Genomic DNA, 16,116 nt, shown 5'->3' on the forward strand with positions numbered 1-16,116 from the left:
GAATCCTGATGTTCTGAATTGAGTGCAATTTAGAAACCACCCAAGGCTGCAAAGATGGTTTTGTGCAGAGAAGGCCATAAGTTTGTTTTTTTTTAATGAAAAGATGGTTAGATCTACAAGACAGTGCCCCAGTACTAATAAACCCTCCAGGCTCTGGTCTCAGGTGAGAAACTTGAGATCCAGTGGTTGCGATGCCTTCAATGTGAATGTTAGTCTCAAATGTGTCACACCCCTGAAGAATGTATGCTCCTTCAGTAAGAGTGCTAGCCTCTTCTGCAAGAAACCAGAGTGCAGCGTTCTGAAACTTGAGCAAATGCATTACCCAAGCTATCCAAACTTGTAGGAACATAAAGAGAGGCCAACTGGAAAGAAACTACTACTCTCACCTGATCCAATAATATTTGGCTGAATCAGATCTCCTAGCCTGTAGCATGGTTTCAAATCACCCTGTCATGAAAACCCCTCAAGAGTCATGGGTTCAACCGCCACATGGTTAAATTCTGTGGTAAAACTGTTCCTGGGCTAGCAGATACTGCCTTGGGAGAAACCACCAAAGCGGGCACACTGGCCAAGGAAGTGATGGTGCACAGGCATGCTAAGGATGTCAACAAGGACACTCGTACTCTATCCTTTTGAGAAGGTGCGGTAGCATAGTAACCAGTGGGAATAGAGATATTAGGTGAAAATCTCAAGGAATAGATTGGGATATAGAAGGAGGGAGGAGCAAAGTCTTGTTTAAGATTTTTCTTTTTAAATGTGCCAGAGTCCAGAGGGATCCTCTATATCCCATAGTATTAGTGTCCCCCTACTGGCTGAATGTATTATACCTATATTTACATGCAGTTTCCTGATGTGCCAGGATCTAAATGGACAAGTGGTGCCATGTAGCTTTCCACTCTACTCTACTCCTACTGCAAGCGCTGATGCTTTTCACCCATGACCTAGCCATTATGAATAGGAAATAAGTGAGGGAGAGTATAGACATGTTAGGAAAAGGCCAAGCAGCAAGGGTAAAGTAATGTGGTGTGGGACTGCTACATACATCTAGGTATCTGGCAGATTGAGTAATCAGCATATCCAAATATAATTTTTTTTGACTGCACCCAAAACATTGCAGTTTTGATTGGAGTTATCCTTAACAAAATTAGGGAAAGTTTAACAAACCTACATAGTTTTATTCAATCTTACCTTGCCTTTTGTGAAAGTTGGTTTGTTAAATTCATAAAACAAACAATTGTCAACTGCCATCAATTTCTTAGGGTCTTCATCTTTTAAAAGGTCAGTGTCAGAAATATCCACAGTGCTTTTATTAAGGTCTTTTAAATTGCCAGCAAGCACACGTCCAATCTGATCATCTTCAGACAATAGATCTACTGAGCCAGTGTAGTTCTCCAGCTCCTCATCAGTTACAAGACTATCTAAATGCTCTCTGCGGTTTAAAATCAAACTATTTTCTTCATAATCATCTTCTTCATCAGTTGAATTATTTACTGCTGCCAAACTAAAATCTGGAGCCATGAACTCACCAAGAGTTTCCTCTAGTTCATCTGTGCTCTCCTCACCCAAGTCGACTTTTTCAACATATATGTCACCACCTTTCAAACCAAAATCCTGACCCTCGGCCACACCACCACCTTCGAAATCAGACAGACTATCGGTTTCTTCATTACCTGCCATTGGTGCCTCTCCACTCTCACTATCTTCTTCAAAGCCTTGATCAAGCAGGATATACTTGCTTTGCCTTTCACCCTCCCTGAAAGAATGGTCATCATCAGACTCCTCATGAGGACTCTCTGGTTCCTCACAGCTCTGTAAGGAGTCTTCAGTGTCACCTAAAATAATCTCTGTCACATAATCAGCATCTTGAAGGGTCACATCTGGATAGGATTCATACACTAGCTTTTTCTTCACTGTACTGTCCAACTCTTCATGACCCTGACTAATGGTAGAATTACCTAAAGTGCCTTCTTGGATGTCAACTGACAAGTCTTCCAGTTTCATACTTATGTTCTCAACATCAATTAAATGTGGTTCCTTCACAGAAGCTGTAACTGTTGGTGCACTTGTACTGTCAGCACCCGTACCAGACCCAGTGGGTTTCAGAGTTTTAGATTTTCCAGTTTTGTCTTGGGGCATAGCAAAATATTTGTACGTCGCCTTCAGACAGTGAAGCATGTACTCATACACTAATTGACTGTTCATGGATCTTGCAACATTCCTCTTTACAGAGTAAGGATCTACATTTCAAAGATACATTTTATTAGATTTTGTATTCTGTACATGTGGTGTTGCAAAAGACAAGGTCAGCAATGTTACCTTCTATAGCAATTCTTTTTTTGGGCCAGTCCTTCAATTCCCTTGATATCTGCTCTTTAACACGAATACTGATAACAAAGTCAGCCATGTTGAATTCCAGTGCATAAAATCTTAGCAGATCAACCCACAACTGACCAACAGACACAGAGCATTGTTTTTCTGCATCAAAGATGAGTGGAACCTAGAAATTATAGAATGTCTAAAGTTACTATGCCAACTTAACAGATGGTAAATTAATGGCCATAACCTAGGGATTGTTTGTATAGTGTAAGGGTAAGAAGAAAAAGAAAAACAAAAAAAACAAAACCCCTAAACACCTCACTGATATTTTCTTAATGGAGTGCAAGAAATCTGAAGCGAAGTGTTTGTATATTTGCAGCTACAGAGTTAAAAAAGAATACTGCCCACGTTTTAAGCAGGTAAAATGTGTAAACAAAAAAAAAAATGTAATGGTATATATTCTAGTATGCTAAAATTAGACCTGTCTAAATATTTTTTTTTCTCTTCATTTTTTTTTTTTTAACTTAATGGACTTCTTACCTTTCCCTTTGTATAACCATTTTTCTGAAGACTCTCACCATCTCCTATAGGGCCATGTTCCCAATTCAGATGTTGTTTCTCAGGCTCTCGCAGATTAAAGTGCCCCAGTTTGGAAATTGTATAGCCTTCAATCTGTAAAGCATTAATACACAATTTTAATAGGCATATTTAGGTGAACAATCTCTTTGCTTGGAGGAGGGAGGGAGGGGGCTTGGTTAATTCAGAATCCATGTAACCAAAACATAACTACATTATAACCGTAGAGACAACTTTAAGAACTTAAATTCACCCCACCCACACAGACGATCAGTCAGGGAAGACAGGAGACCAAGTAGCTTATATTCCAGAAGGCAACCCATTATGGGAGGGGAACAAAATCCTCCTGAACAAATGAATGGATTCTCCTTTTGTGACATTTTACCAGAGTAAAAATTGTGGCAGCCCAATGTCCCCAATGGAAAGAGGAGAAGAAAAGGATTTCACCCAGGTATAAAAATCCTATTTCATCAGGCATCAAATGGGGACACTGGGTACATTGGGGAAGTCCCAAAGCACCTCTCTCCCAAAAACTGGCATCACTGGATGCGAACACATTGAACTTGTAGAATCCAGTAAAAGTACGAACCGAAGACCAGGTAGCCTCTGCCCGACACAGTTGTTCACTTAGGGTGCCATGCTGCCCAAGACGTACAAGTATGTAAAGCTCTGACCACATCCAGAGAGCAAAAATAAGACTTGTCCTCTGTCATCACGGCTCCGGTCGAGAGCTGGTCTTCAAGGTCTTGATTAATGTGGAATCTGGTTATTACCTTATGTTGGAAGGAATGTTAAAGCAGATCTTCAGACCATTCCTCAAAGGAAGACTAGAAAAGGAGACTTGCAGGACAAGGCAGCTAAATCTAATGCTACATTAAAAAAAAAAATGTCCAAAAAGACGACCGTCTTCCATGTAAAGAATTTCAAAGCAACAGATTAACAGTTCAAAAGGGTATGCTACAAAGCATTCAACACAAAGTTCACACCCCAAGGAGTCTATGGAGGAAGATAAGGACATGAAGAAACCCTGCAAGAAAGTCTACACATCCAGCATCAGAGCCAGTCTTCTTTGAAAGAAGCCCAAAAGGGACAACACATGAACCTTGAGAGCTAAAGCGCATACTGGCTTCCAGTGCCTCCTTTAACACAAATGAAATGAAGAGGTAGAGAGTCCTCTTTCACATGTGGCAATATATGTAAGCAAAACTTATTTGGCAGAACCTGGCTTCCGAGCATGAAGCATGGTTTGCACCACACGCACAGACAAAACTTTTGCTTGAATAGTGACTTCAACAGCCATGCTGTTAAAGCCAGTCATTCTAAAAACCGTAATGAAGAAACAGTCCTTGATTTAGCAAGTCTGGCCAGAATGGCAGACACCTTAACTGGCCTGCCGAAATATAGCAGACATCTGTGTACCAAGCCATTCTGAGCGCAATCTGGAGCAACAAGAATGAACGGGACGCTCTTGCTCTACACCTTTTTCCAAAGACCCTCAGCAGCATGTCCACCAGAGGGAACAAATAAACCAGGTGGAACCATTAGGGAATGGAAATGGCATCTACCAGGACCGCCAGAGAATCTCTTGCCCTGAATCAGAGCTCTACCATGGTAGAACGGAGAATCTATTATGTCAACATACGGTTAACCCCACCTGTCCAGTCACCCGAAAAACCGCTGGATACAGAGACCAGTTGCTGAGGTGAAGAGTCATCCTACCTGGCTTCCCAATTTTCTACCACTGAGCTGAAAACGGCTATGACAGCCAAAGTGTTTTTCTGCTCAAAGAAAGATCCTGTGATTCATGGGTAAAGGACTCCTGGTGCCACCTTGGAAAATTAGGTCCAACATTATCTTCACCAACCTATAGCATACATTCTGCACTGACCAGAGTGCTGAACATCATTCCATCTATGCTTCCTATAAGAGTCCAAAGACCCTGAAAACAGGCATGAACACACACACACACAGCTCCCCAACCCAGAGGACTGACATCCATTGTCAACAAGGTCCAATCCAAAATAGAGATAGCTGATCCCTACAGAGCGTTTGATCTTCTGCTGCAGTCAAAAGGAAAGGTTCAGGTGAGATCTGCTCCACCTCAAGGGGAGTTGCAGCTGAAACTCCCTGGCATGAAATTGAGCAAAGTGGACCACCTCCAAAATCTATTGGCTGTCAGATTTCTGTACTCTCTGCATGATTGTATGTTCTCTATACCATCTCCTGTAATGCCCGAATTTTCCCCATTGGCAAGAAAACCCACAGTTTGTGGGTGTCGAAGAGAAGACCTAAAAAGAACACCTGTTTGAACGAGTCCATTTGGAATTGTTGTAATTGAAGAGCCAACCGTGAGACTACAGAGCCTGTGCAGTTACCTGAACATGGGATAGAAGCACAAATGGTGACTGCCTTAAGACTGCCCAAGTAAGGGATCATAACCCTTGGACAGTAATATCGCCGCCATGATATTTGTGAAGACACATGGGGCCGTGGCATGATCAAAAGGGAAGAACCCTGAAGTAAATGTTCTAATTGAACAGCAAACCTGAGAAGGGCCAGATAGCCCTCCCAGAAGTGAAGATGTAAATGAACACCCCTGATGTCCAGAGACACCATAGAGTTGAACTGTTCCATGAAGTGAACTGACATTAAGGACTCAGTCTTGAACTTCGGCACCTGCAGCTGGGTGTTTAAAGACTTGAGGTTCAGGCCTGAACAAAAACACCAGAATAGCCAGAAATCAAAGTAGTCTATGGCCTCTCTGAGACAGTTTTTTTAGTCAGCACTGCAGGGAGCCCTGTGAAAAAGAACCATCTGGGGTAATAACTGATGAGATCTATCATGTACCCCCAGCACCCGTGGTAGTCTGAAAACACTGATCCCAGAAGAGGAAAGACTGACTCCCACCATAGCAGATGTATGGTGGCCAGAAATCCATCATGCTAACTGCTTGTTAGCAGAGTTAGATGCTGGGCACCTAGCAGACCAGGCTTTGCTTCTTCACTTCAAAAAAAAAAAACCCTAGGGACGAACGACATGCCAACTCCAGGACCTGCCTGAAGAATGATCAGAGCAAAACCTGGACATTCTAGGCTTTGGAGCATTAAACAGGAAACCACTTCCCTCATGTTGCCAAACTCTGGCTCAAAAAGAACACTCCCAGAAAAAGGAAGTGTTTCAAGAAAGTCTTCTTGGACTTGACAGCAGCCTTCCAGGAATTAAACATGGAGTCAGACAGGGGCAAAAGACCAGAGGCAAATATCCGTGCCTTTATCATTGCTGCTTCTCCCAAACAGTCAGCAGCCCTCTGAATCTGTTCCAAAAAAATGCAATAAGGGTCCAGATTTGTGTGCCAAATTATATGAAAGCTGCTCAGACCACAGCTTTGTTAACCCAAGCAGATGCCTAGACTGACCTTATGGGGAGTGGGCGGAGGGATCACATGTTGCCATGCAACATTGACTGATGGACAATGGGGACCATAAAGTTGAGGGTGTCCTTAAGTGTGATAGCATTGGGAATGGTAGGTGCCTTAGACAACTGCTCCGCAGGTGCGTCCACCTTGGAGGTGCTCTGTTTAGCTCAGGGGGATAAGGATAGCAGGACTGCAGCCAACTGAACACCTGGTCCAGCTAATGGGAGGGAGGGGTGGACAAAAACAAACCGAAAAAAAGACTGGCAGGCTGCACACACAGCATCCCTGCATTGTGTTGTAGTCCAAAAAGCAATTTAGTGTTGCATCTAGCACAGGTAGTCACACCAGCATTAGCTCCTGAGAATCTCCACCTGAGATGATACAGACAGGAGGAGAGGGGCAGGAAGGGGGGGGGGGTGAAAAAAACCCTAGACAGTAGCAGGTCACGGTCAGGGAAAATAAAGTGAGCATGCAATACAACACCAGAGCCGAATAACTCTGAGGTACTAACCCACAGACCAGGTATCTTACAGATGGAAGGACAGAGAAAGGGACTGCTGCAGCTCTCCCAGGGCCCAGTCATTTAGAAGGACAGTTTTCGCCAGTGAGTGAAAAGCAGGGGCCTACATTGCAGTTCCAACACCACACAAGACCCAGCTCAGGTCCAGGTGTCCAGAAGTGGAAGCAGCAGCAGACGGCACCCCCCATTTCTAGCAGCGCACAGCAGTCTGTTTATATGTGGTGCAGAACTGACTGCCACGATCGAGACTCCATTCTCACGAGACAAGCATCAAAGCTTAAAAAAAAACCAAAAAAAAAACCCACGACGAGAGAGTAAAGATGAATCACATGCTGCCACACTGAGGCAGTAAACTAAACAGAGGCCTTAACAGAAGAAGGGTACCGAAGGGAAGGAGCTATTGACGACTTAAGTTCTTAAAGTACGCGCATCCCCTACACCACAATGTCCCAGGTGTCCTCCAATGGAAGATAGATAAATCATTTTGATGCCTTGCTATAGACAATCTAATTGGATACATTTTTCACTCAATACTATTACCTTTTTGTTTTGATGTTTATTTTGTACTTGATTGGTACCTTAATATATTGCCTTTGAATGTACTTGTGTGGGAGTTGGGAGATTTACAACAACGTGAACACTTTGTAACTTAAGCTGCTGACCATGTTGCATCTCAAGTAATCTTTTCAGGAGTTTCATTATCTTAGGGACTATTAAAATACTTTACAGTGCCTTCTAAACAGCCTATGACCATGTATAGAAGAGAAGCAGACAAGCACCTCAGCTTTAAAACTATCCAATTTGACTGCATCATTACCAAGCTATTTGTTTACATCTTGTGATGCTATATACATGTTTGTTGCACATACCCATGATCCTAGATAGACAGGAAGAATAGGCTCCTTTCTTTGCTGAAGGAAGAACACAACCATGAGAGCTGCCACGTATGGTGGTAAGCCACCTTCTTCAGATCTGTCAATGCCACAGAGCTGTAGACAAAACAATGTTTTAGCACAACTGATCTCAACTGAGACTTATTTTCCCCATTTTTAAGACTAGTGAAAGGGAGAATTTGCACAAAACAAAAATACACACATCCAACACTCCATTGACAAGGCAGGGGTCCCAGACAGTTACCCCAGGGACCAATTCCTGGGACCTCAACTGTCTGTCATGGTCAGATTCTTATAGTATTTGGGCACAAAAAGGCCAATGGTGCATCAGGTGTACATTGGAAAAAAAAAAAAAGGTTATGCCTTCCTGTGACACATGCTGTGGTAATTGGAGATGTTCTCCATAAGTCAAATTATTGTTCTGATATTTAAGTAACCCTAGGATATGAATTTACATTCTGTTAACTGATGTTTTGATCTGCTTCCGTGTGAGTATGTTAATTATGTGACTGTTAGTATGTTCTAAAATGGCCAAAATTTGCATCTTTTTGCTTAGCAAAACTAGAATTATTTTGCTCCCAAAAGGGAAGCATTCACATGGAGGATATTGCACCACAGTCAGATGGACCTCGTGTCATGTGGCTACTGTTAGACAGGTCAGCAGTAACTTCCATAAACACACTAAGGAGTTCATTTTAAAAAGACTGCACAGGAGGAGATGCATAAATCTGCACTTGGAACCCAGACATCCACCATGTGTATCCAAAAAGCTAAGAAATAACAGCGCTTGATGTGGTAAAAAGACAAAATAAATAGGACTACAAATATATTGAACTATCCTATGGCAGACATTTGTGAAACTGGGAATGGTTAAAAAAAAAAAAAAGCGTGAAGGTTTAATACTGAAATATCAATAGCATATACAGCTCAAAAAAGCCAATTTATAAAACAACCCATGAATAAAATAAATAAAATTATATATATATATATATATATATATATATATATATATATATATATATATATATATATATATATATATATATATATATATATATATATATATATATATATACACACACACACATACACATACACATATACACACAGGTCTCGTTGGTGCATATAAAGTGCAGGTGATAAACAGCCCTTAGACTATCATACAATTCTACTGTTTATAATAACTCTCCAGGCTAAACAGTACTAATGCTGAAGGGTAATGCAACCAGGTTTTTATTGATTTGAATAGCCACTTACTGACAAAAGACCTCAAAGTTCATCATAATACAGTACTCGTACAAATGGGCAATAATTAACATTGTTAAAGTTAAAAATTAGATTTTTATTTTTTCATTAAAACATTGCAATGAAATAATCACATTCAGCACTTCTACTTTCCATGCTGCAAAACCAGAGTATAATTGTAACAAACTGTATTAACAAATGCACAGCTGCTAAAATGATTCAACAATTCAAATTAGTAACATTAATTGGCTAAAATCAGTTAGAGATGCCGCCTCCTAGAGACTGGCAAGAAGCCGATCCACCCAATTTTCCATTGCAACATGGAGTTCTATCTTAACCTATGCTGACTATAGTTTGAGGCCTTGGTTGTCTAGCCCTCCTCCAAAACAAACGTATTCTCATAATAAACTCAAGTACTCTAACCCAAGCGTATGAGTGAGGCCTTTGTGCTTGAGTGGCTTTGTTTAAATGAGGTCACTGAATGGGAAAGCTGAGACACTGAACTCACTAGGGCTTTCACCCACTCATGCTCAGGTTGCCACCTAGAAGAGACCCTTGGGGAAAAGTTCTGTAGGGATGTGGGGCTAGTGTAGCAAGTAGAGTGTAAAAGGGAAGGAAATAGCTGCCTTCCTCAACCAAGCCGACATGGCAGTAAGGAGGTAAAAACTACCGAAGAATCAATCATATTATAATAGCGCATTTGAAGCAACAACACTGTCCTCGTCTTTTCAGACAAGACATTCTTCTATCTATGTGTGCTAAGAATTTCTATCCTCACTATATTGCAGATAAAGCTGTGGCCAGATCAATTATATAATTTTTTGTCACTTAGCAGCGCAAGTGTACAGAGTTTTGTTTCGGAAGTAAACTGATGGTATGTTAGAGGAAATTTGTTTCTGCAATTGTATCAAGAAAGGACATACCAGGCTAATTAAGCCACTCATCTGTGAGTGACTAACTTTAGCCTGAATGCACAGCCAGGGGTTAGTTACTTTGTATCCTCTCTTGTTAAAAAACCCCCCCAAAAAAAAACAAAAACGTATGAACAATGCAACCAGCAAGTAATTTAGGAAATAACAGATTGATGCGAATTTTGTTACATCCAAGATTACAGAATATATTACATCCTGATGCAATCTCTCATACTTTGTGATGCCAGCTAGGAGGAGGCTGGGTTACTCCCTGCCAACATATTCATCAGAAACTGTATTTTGTATTTTAACTATTATACTATCTTTAGTTGGAGGGTCTAATTATCATCCAGAAGTAGTGTGTAATGGTCCTTGTAAGGACCCCTTGAGCAAACCAACATCACTGCTTGAAGATTCTGCCCGATTCCTATAGCCTGCTGTATCATGTGACCAACAGATAAGAGCTTACACTCTAATCTGTTCCCTGGCTGTCCTGTGTTGAACCCAGTGTCTGTCAATGCTCTGCCTGCAACCGATTGGGCCCAATAGCTAGCAAGTTGTCAGGAGGTACGAGCCAACCCACAGCAAATTGGGCTCTGTAGCAACTATAGTGAGACTAGTGGTGGCATCATGATTTCCCTACAGCTATTGTGTAGTTGGCATTCACAGTCGGCAAGTGTCTGGTGGCAAGGTGATACCAGTAGAAGTGGTCTGTAACATTCGGTTACTGATTGTGAGAAAGAACATCACTTCATCTTCTTTCCCAAACAGACCGGATGGTGAAGCAAGCCCATCCGGTCACATTAGCATTCTACTTTTTAATCAAATACTCCTATTTAGAAGGTGCCAGCAGAAAGGAGAGGGACAGAATGCAACTTATGGATGCCTTTATTTTCCTGTACATAGGGCAAAAATAGATCCATCAGGCTGAAGGATTTTTTGGTGCATCGCTGGAATTTTTTTTTTTTTATTAATTTCCTCCCCAGTCCAGGAGGAGGGGGCTGCCCTCTGCTAAAGGGGAATCAGTCTAGGGTAGCCTTTAATCAGGCCCTATTTATAAAACAAAAACCCTCCACACTTAAGGAAATGTGGTATATTGTCTCAAAAAGAGATTTCAATTGACCAGTTATTGAAGGTGCTCTCTCTGTAGTATAAGTAGTAAACATGCAAACAAAAAGACAAGAGAAAAACCTACTTATGTGAGCGAGTTCTCTATACAGCACTGCGGAATTAGTGGCGCTATATAAATAAATGGTGATGATGATGAACTGTGTAGTTGCTATTAGCCCTGTGAAAAGTCTTAGTATGTAATATGGTTGGATTCTAAAAAGTTAGTCATATTTCTTGTTCTCATCTAAAATTTGCTCCAAATATTAGCCCATCATAGGGTTTATGAAGATAAAACAACCAGAAAGTTGATGCTCGGCATCACATGCTAAACAATATAAAATACCACACCTAAAGGTGGTACACAGTTAGGAAAAAATCCAATATACAATGATTATCGTGTACTAGATGACAGTCATCTTCTCATCAGATAAAACAAAGACCCATATTATATATGCAGATCGGTCTTTTCTGGTAGGCAGCCAATATCTACTATTTTAGAATGTTTTTATTCAGTCATTGTTTTATATGGAAATAAATTGGAGTGAAAGAATGCACTATGGTATTTTTGTTTTCCCTTTTCTTTTCACATGTTCCGATTTCATGAATATGGATCTTGAAAGCGACCATCTTGAAAATACCCTATGGAAAACTTTGATGAACTGAACTATATAGAGATTCTGTCATCTTGTACAAGATAATCATTGTATATTGGATTTTTTTCCTCACTGTGTAGCGCGCCTTTAGGTGTGGTATTTTATATTGTTAATTTACCATTTCTTTTGGATTAGTGGGCGATACCCAGATCCACTCCTGCAGCAACAACACTGGCGCGCTGTACTTCTATTTTTAATACTAATTGTGCTTATTATCACATGCTAGCTGTGAGCTGCAACAAGTAATTGACTCCTTTCAGTTACCTTTGTTTAATAACAGACATTATGTATCAACTTACTCCACCTATTGCTTGACAGATAAGGTTGCCAAGCTGAGGGCCAAACAAACGACCCCCAGAAAAGAGAATAGTTTCAAGAGCCTGTTTAGACTCAACACCTGCCTTCCAGGATTTAAGCCAGAGAGTCTGATGAGCTGACACCAGTGGCAGATATCAATGCACCATTAGTCCGTCCCATTGCATGCCAGAACCATTTCTTCTTGAGATTTCTTTTCCTCTATTTTTCATCTAATAGGTCAGCATATACCCACTTGTCCATTAAGGAATGCCTTACAAGTAGTTTTTCTCTCAATCAGGCCCTGCCTGCACAAAGCAGATAAGGAATTCTATCACTAGTGGAAAGATGCAAATAAAAACTACAAGTCACATAATGATTAAAAAAATAAAAATAAAAAAATTATAGGATTTTTATACGAAAGTAAATACCATTTAAATTCCTCTATTGGAGGGGGCGCATCGGGGACAATTGGGTATAGAATAGTACCGCCCAGAAAGCACTCCAAGAAAATCTTGGGGCTCACTCCACAAGGTCTTGAACAGACTACCCAGCCCCACTACAAGCTTCACCGATTATTGCTCGGTGGATTACAACTGTAGTCACCTGGCCAGCCTCTCCTGTGCGCATCGTAGAGGACCAGAAGATCCTCGAAAGAAAAAATAGAAATGTAGTTCTCTGAAGACCATCACTTACTCAGGACAGAAACGTCAATGTCCTGATTTTAGTGAAATTTAGATACCCCTTTAGTGAGGAATGAAGGCTTGGTCCAAAGAACTGCCCTATCCTCACGGAAAACAAAGCTCGGAAACTCACCTTGACATAGAGATGACCAAAATGAAGACTATTCGGTGGATTTAAAATTTCTGACCTGGAAGGCTAAAGTATTTAAAAAAGTAGATTCTGCAAAGCATTCAGCACCAAATTTAAGTCCCAAGGAACTACCGGAGGAACATGAGGAAGTTTTACATGAAGCACTCACTGAATGAAGGTTTGCACATCAGGCAAAAAGAGTTTTCTTTGAGAGAAGAAAGAGCCGACACCTGACCCTAAAGCAAACAAGAACAAACAACCTGAACAACTGGAGGCAGGCACCAGGCAATATATGTCCACCATAACCGACAATGTATTTTGGCTGAACCCGGTTTCCAAGCCTGAGAAGCACTGTATGCACCATGATCTCAGACAACCCCTTGGCTCAAAAGATCATTGTTTCAACAGCCATGGTGTTAACTCAAGGACCTTTCTGTCATCTAGGTTTGGATCGTCTGGATTTAACACGTCTTGGCATAGCAGCAGACACCACTACCGATCCCCTCCTCCCACCATGGAAAAAATGACCGGGTACCAGGCCAACCTGGTGCCACCATAAGGATTGGAACACTTTTTTTTCTCTTTTAAACACCGTCGGAAGCATGACTACCAGCGGGAAAAGGTAAACGCCAAGTAACAGTGTCAGACAGCCAAAGGATCTCTTGCCCGGGAACCGAAATGGTGGATCACGTGGTTCAACTGAGACGCAATCATGGGGTCAACCGAACGTCTACCCCACCTGTCTACCAACTGGTGAAACCTCTTGCGGGGATGAATAGGGCCCGCTGAAAAGATAGTCTTCCCAATATTCCAGGAGTAGAACAAAGATGGCCATGAGCGTCACCCTGGTGATTTGGTGATTGAAGGAATCCAAAGTTCCAATCAATGTATAATATCTCAGAGTCCAAAATTTGAAACAAAGTGTGAAAAGACAGGGCACCCCAACCCTGAAGGCTGGCATCTGTTGTAATTAGGGACCAATACCAGATAGAGAATGGAAGACCCCTGCAGAAATTTTGTTTGTGTAGCCACAAAAGGAGCACCTGACACACACAAGGAGAGACTGAATACCTGGCCAGACAGACTCAAATGTGAGTTTCCTGTGCATGAAACTGAGCAAATCCCAACTCCTGTCGAAATGGGACAAAGTGGACAACCGGGAAAGCCAATACCATCTTGCCCAGAACTCATGCTGAAATGCAGATATCTGACAGCCAACAGAGATCGTATGATCTTCTGCAAGGCCAAAATCTTGTCTGGAGGCAAGAACACCCACTTTTCCTGCGTGTTCCAATAAAAAAAGTCCCAAAAAGATCATTCATTTGGTTGGGGGCAACTTGGATTTTTTGAGGTTGAGAAACTAACTGGGACTCCAGTGGTACTCCTGTCTCATACCAGGTAGTAACCCAGACTCTAAAGACTGCCTTCCGGGAATAATCCAGGTAAAGGATGATCGTAATCCCCCTGGACCGCCATGATCTTTGTGAATACCTGTTGAGTCGTTGTCAAGACAAAAAGGGACTGAATTGGTAATGCCCTGACTGAACAGCTATTCCAAGGAGGGACCAATGACCCCCCCCCCGGTGGGAACATGTAGATAGGCATCCTTGCTTTCTAGAGCCACCATGAACTCCCATTGTTCCACATTCTGAATCACTGAACGCAAGGACCGCAGATTCAGTACCCGTGAATGAGCCATCTGGTTTTGGAACAAGAAAAAAAAAGTTTGGAATACAATCCAAAACCTTTTTGGGAATCCGGAATGGAAATAAGTACTTAAGAAAACAGGGAGCAGATGGCCTCTTGCACAGCCAGTCACTTATGCAGACAAGTGGAAAGGTCTGCAGTAAAGAACCGCCTGGGAGGATGACCAAAAAGATCGATCATGTACCACTGGTCCATAACCCCCCCCAATACCCAGGCATTTGTGCTATACTGGAACCATTGATCCCTCAATAAGATTAGACAGGCACCCACCAAGGCTGACTGTAGAGGGACAGACGGCCTTTCATGACAACCATTCAACTGCTGACTTTGCCCTGAGATGCAAAGCCGACCATGCCTGATATACACCCTGCAGACCATCCCTGGGCCGAACTGGTCTCTGGAGGACTGAACCACAGTACTGATCTCTATACCTGCTGGAAAAGCAAAAAGGAATGAAACCTAGACATTGCCGGCTATAGACCCCCAGAAAAAGGAATCGTTTCAAAAGCCTGTTTAGACGCAACACCTGCCTTCCAGGATTTTAGCCAGAGAGTCTGATGAGCTGACACCGCAGAGGCAGATACCAGTGCACCATTTGTCCCGCCTTCCAAGAAATCCATAGCTCTGAAATTGTTTCACCAAGGTAAGCAATTCAGAAGATAGTCTCCTGGCCACCAAACCATTAGACAGCTGTTCAGACCAGTGTTCTACAGCTTGAAGCAGACACAATGAATTCCCGTCAATTATGAAAATGGACAACACAGAGTATAAGCTTGAGGGAGCGGTGGTAATCAGTATCCCGATGCTTAGGATACAGACTACACCTCCAAAAAAAACCACGAAGACTCAAATCCCGACATAATTAAATCTACACTCAGCTTCCCACTGACGGAGGGCATTACTGAAACAACTGCTATAAGACTGCTGCAAAATCTGAAGATGCTGGATGCCAGTGCTACATTGTGATGTCATTGAGGACAGCGACATGTATATTTAAACAGTATGTTAACATTAGGGGTTAGGTTGCGTCCAAGTTCGCTGTCGTCAAAATAAACCACCGGCATCCAGCATCTTTGAATTTTGTACCAGTCGCATAGCAGTTGTTCTGGTAATGTCCTCCTGCGGTGAGAAAGTGTACATTTTCTTTATGTCGCAATTTGAGTCTTCGTGGTTTTTTTGTAGGTGTAGTCGGTATCCCAAACATCGGGATACCATACCCAACCCCAAGGGAGTTCTTAAGAGTGGCTGCATTGGGAAGGAGGGATGATCCTAACCTTGGCCAGTCACGGAACTGGAGAGGCGAGACATGGAGGCACCTCCCATTTTGCAAGAACCTCTGGGGAAAAAGGATAACATGACTAGCAGACAGGACACTTGGAATTTACAAACCAGTGACCACCAAGACTCACCAAGCAAATCTTCCAATTGCGAAGAGAAAAAAAATAAAATTAAAAAAAAATAAAAATGAATGTTTTGTACACTTCCTCCACACGGACTGTCAGGATGACTTACCGCTACAATGGAAGCATGCCCATCAGGCCAATTCGCCTTCCTCCTGGGAGTAAACATTGAGAATTGGACTCAAGTCCCCGTAGGGGTACCGCCACCCGTTGATGCTTACAAGAGAAGGATGGCGTAGCTGGCTGCTCATCTTTAAGGATGA

At 42.1% G+C, this 16,116-nt stretch overlaps 1 protein-coding gene across 2 annotated transcripts in view; it reads right to left on the bottom strand.

Moving 5' to 3' along the window:
- TUT7 (terminal uridylyl transferase 7) overlaps positions 1-16,116 on the bottom strand; it is a 96,578-nt gene that overhangs the window by 44,079 nt on the left and 36,383 nt on the right. For both annotated transcript variants that reach the window (XM_075211072.1, XM_075211073.1), the window contains exons 10-13: positions 7,697-7,816; positions 2,857-2,988; positions 2,317-2,497; positions 1,189-2,237 (exon numbers count right to left, since the gene is read on the bottom strand). In XM_075211072.1, coding sequence (XP_075067173.1) covers positions 1,189-2,237; positions 2,317-2,497; positions 2,857-2,988; positions 7,697-7,816 — 1,482 coding nt within the window. The remainder of the gene's footprint in view (positions 1-1,188; positions 2,238-2,316; positions 2,498-2,856; positions 2,989-7,696; positions 7,817-16,116) is intronic.

This window comes from Mixophyes fleayi, chromosome 1, assembly GCF_038048845.1.
Source record: "Mixophyes fleayi isolate aMixFle1 chromosome 1, aMixFle1.hap1, whole genome shotgun sequence".
In the NCBI taxonomy this organism is placed as follows: Eukaryota; Metazoa; Chordata; class Amphibia; order Anura; family Limnodynastidae; genus Mixophyes; species Mixophyes fleayi.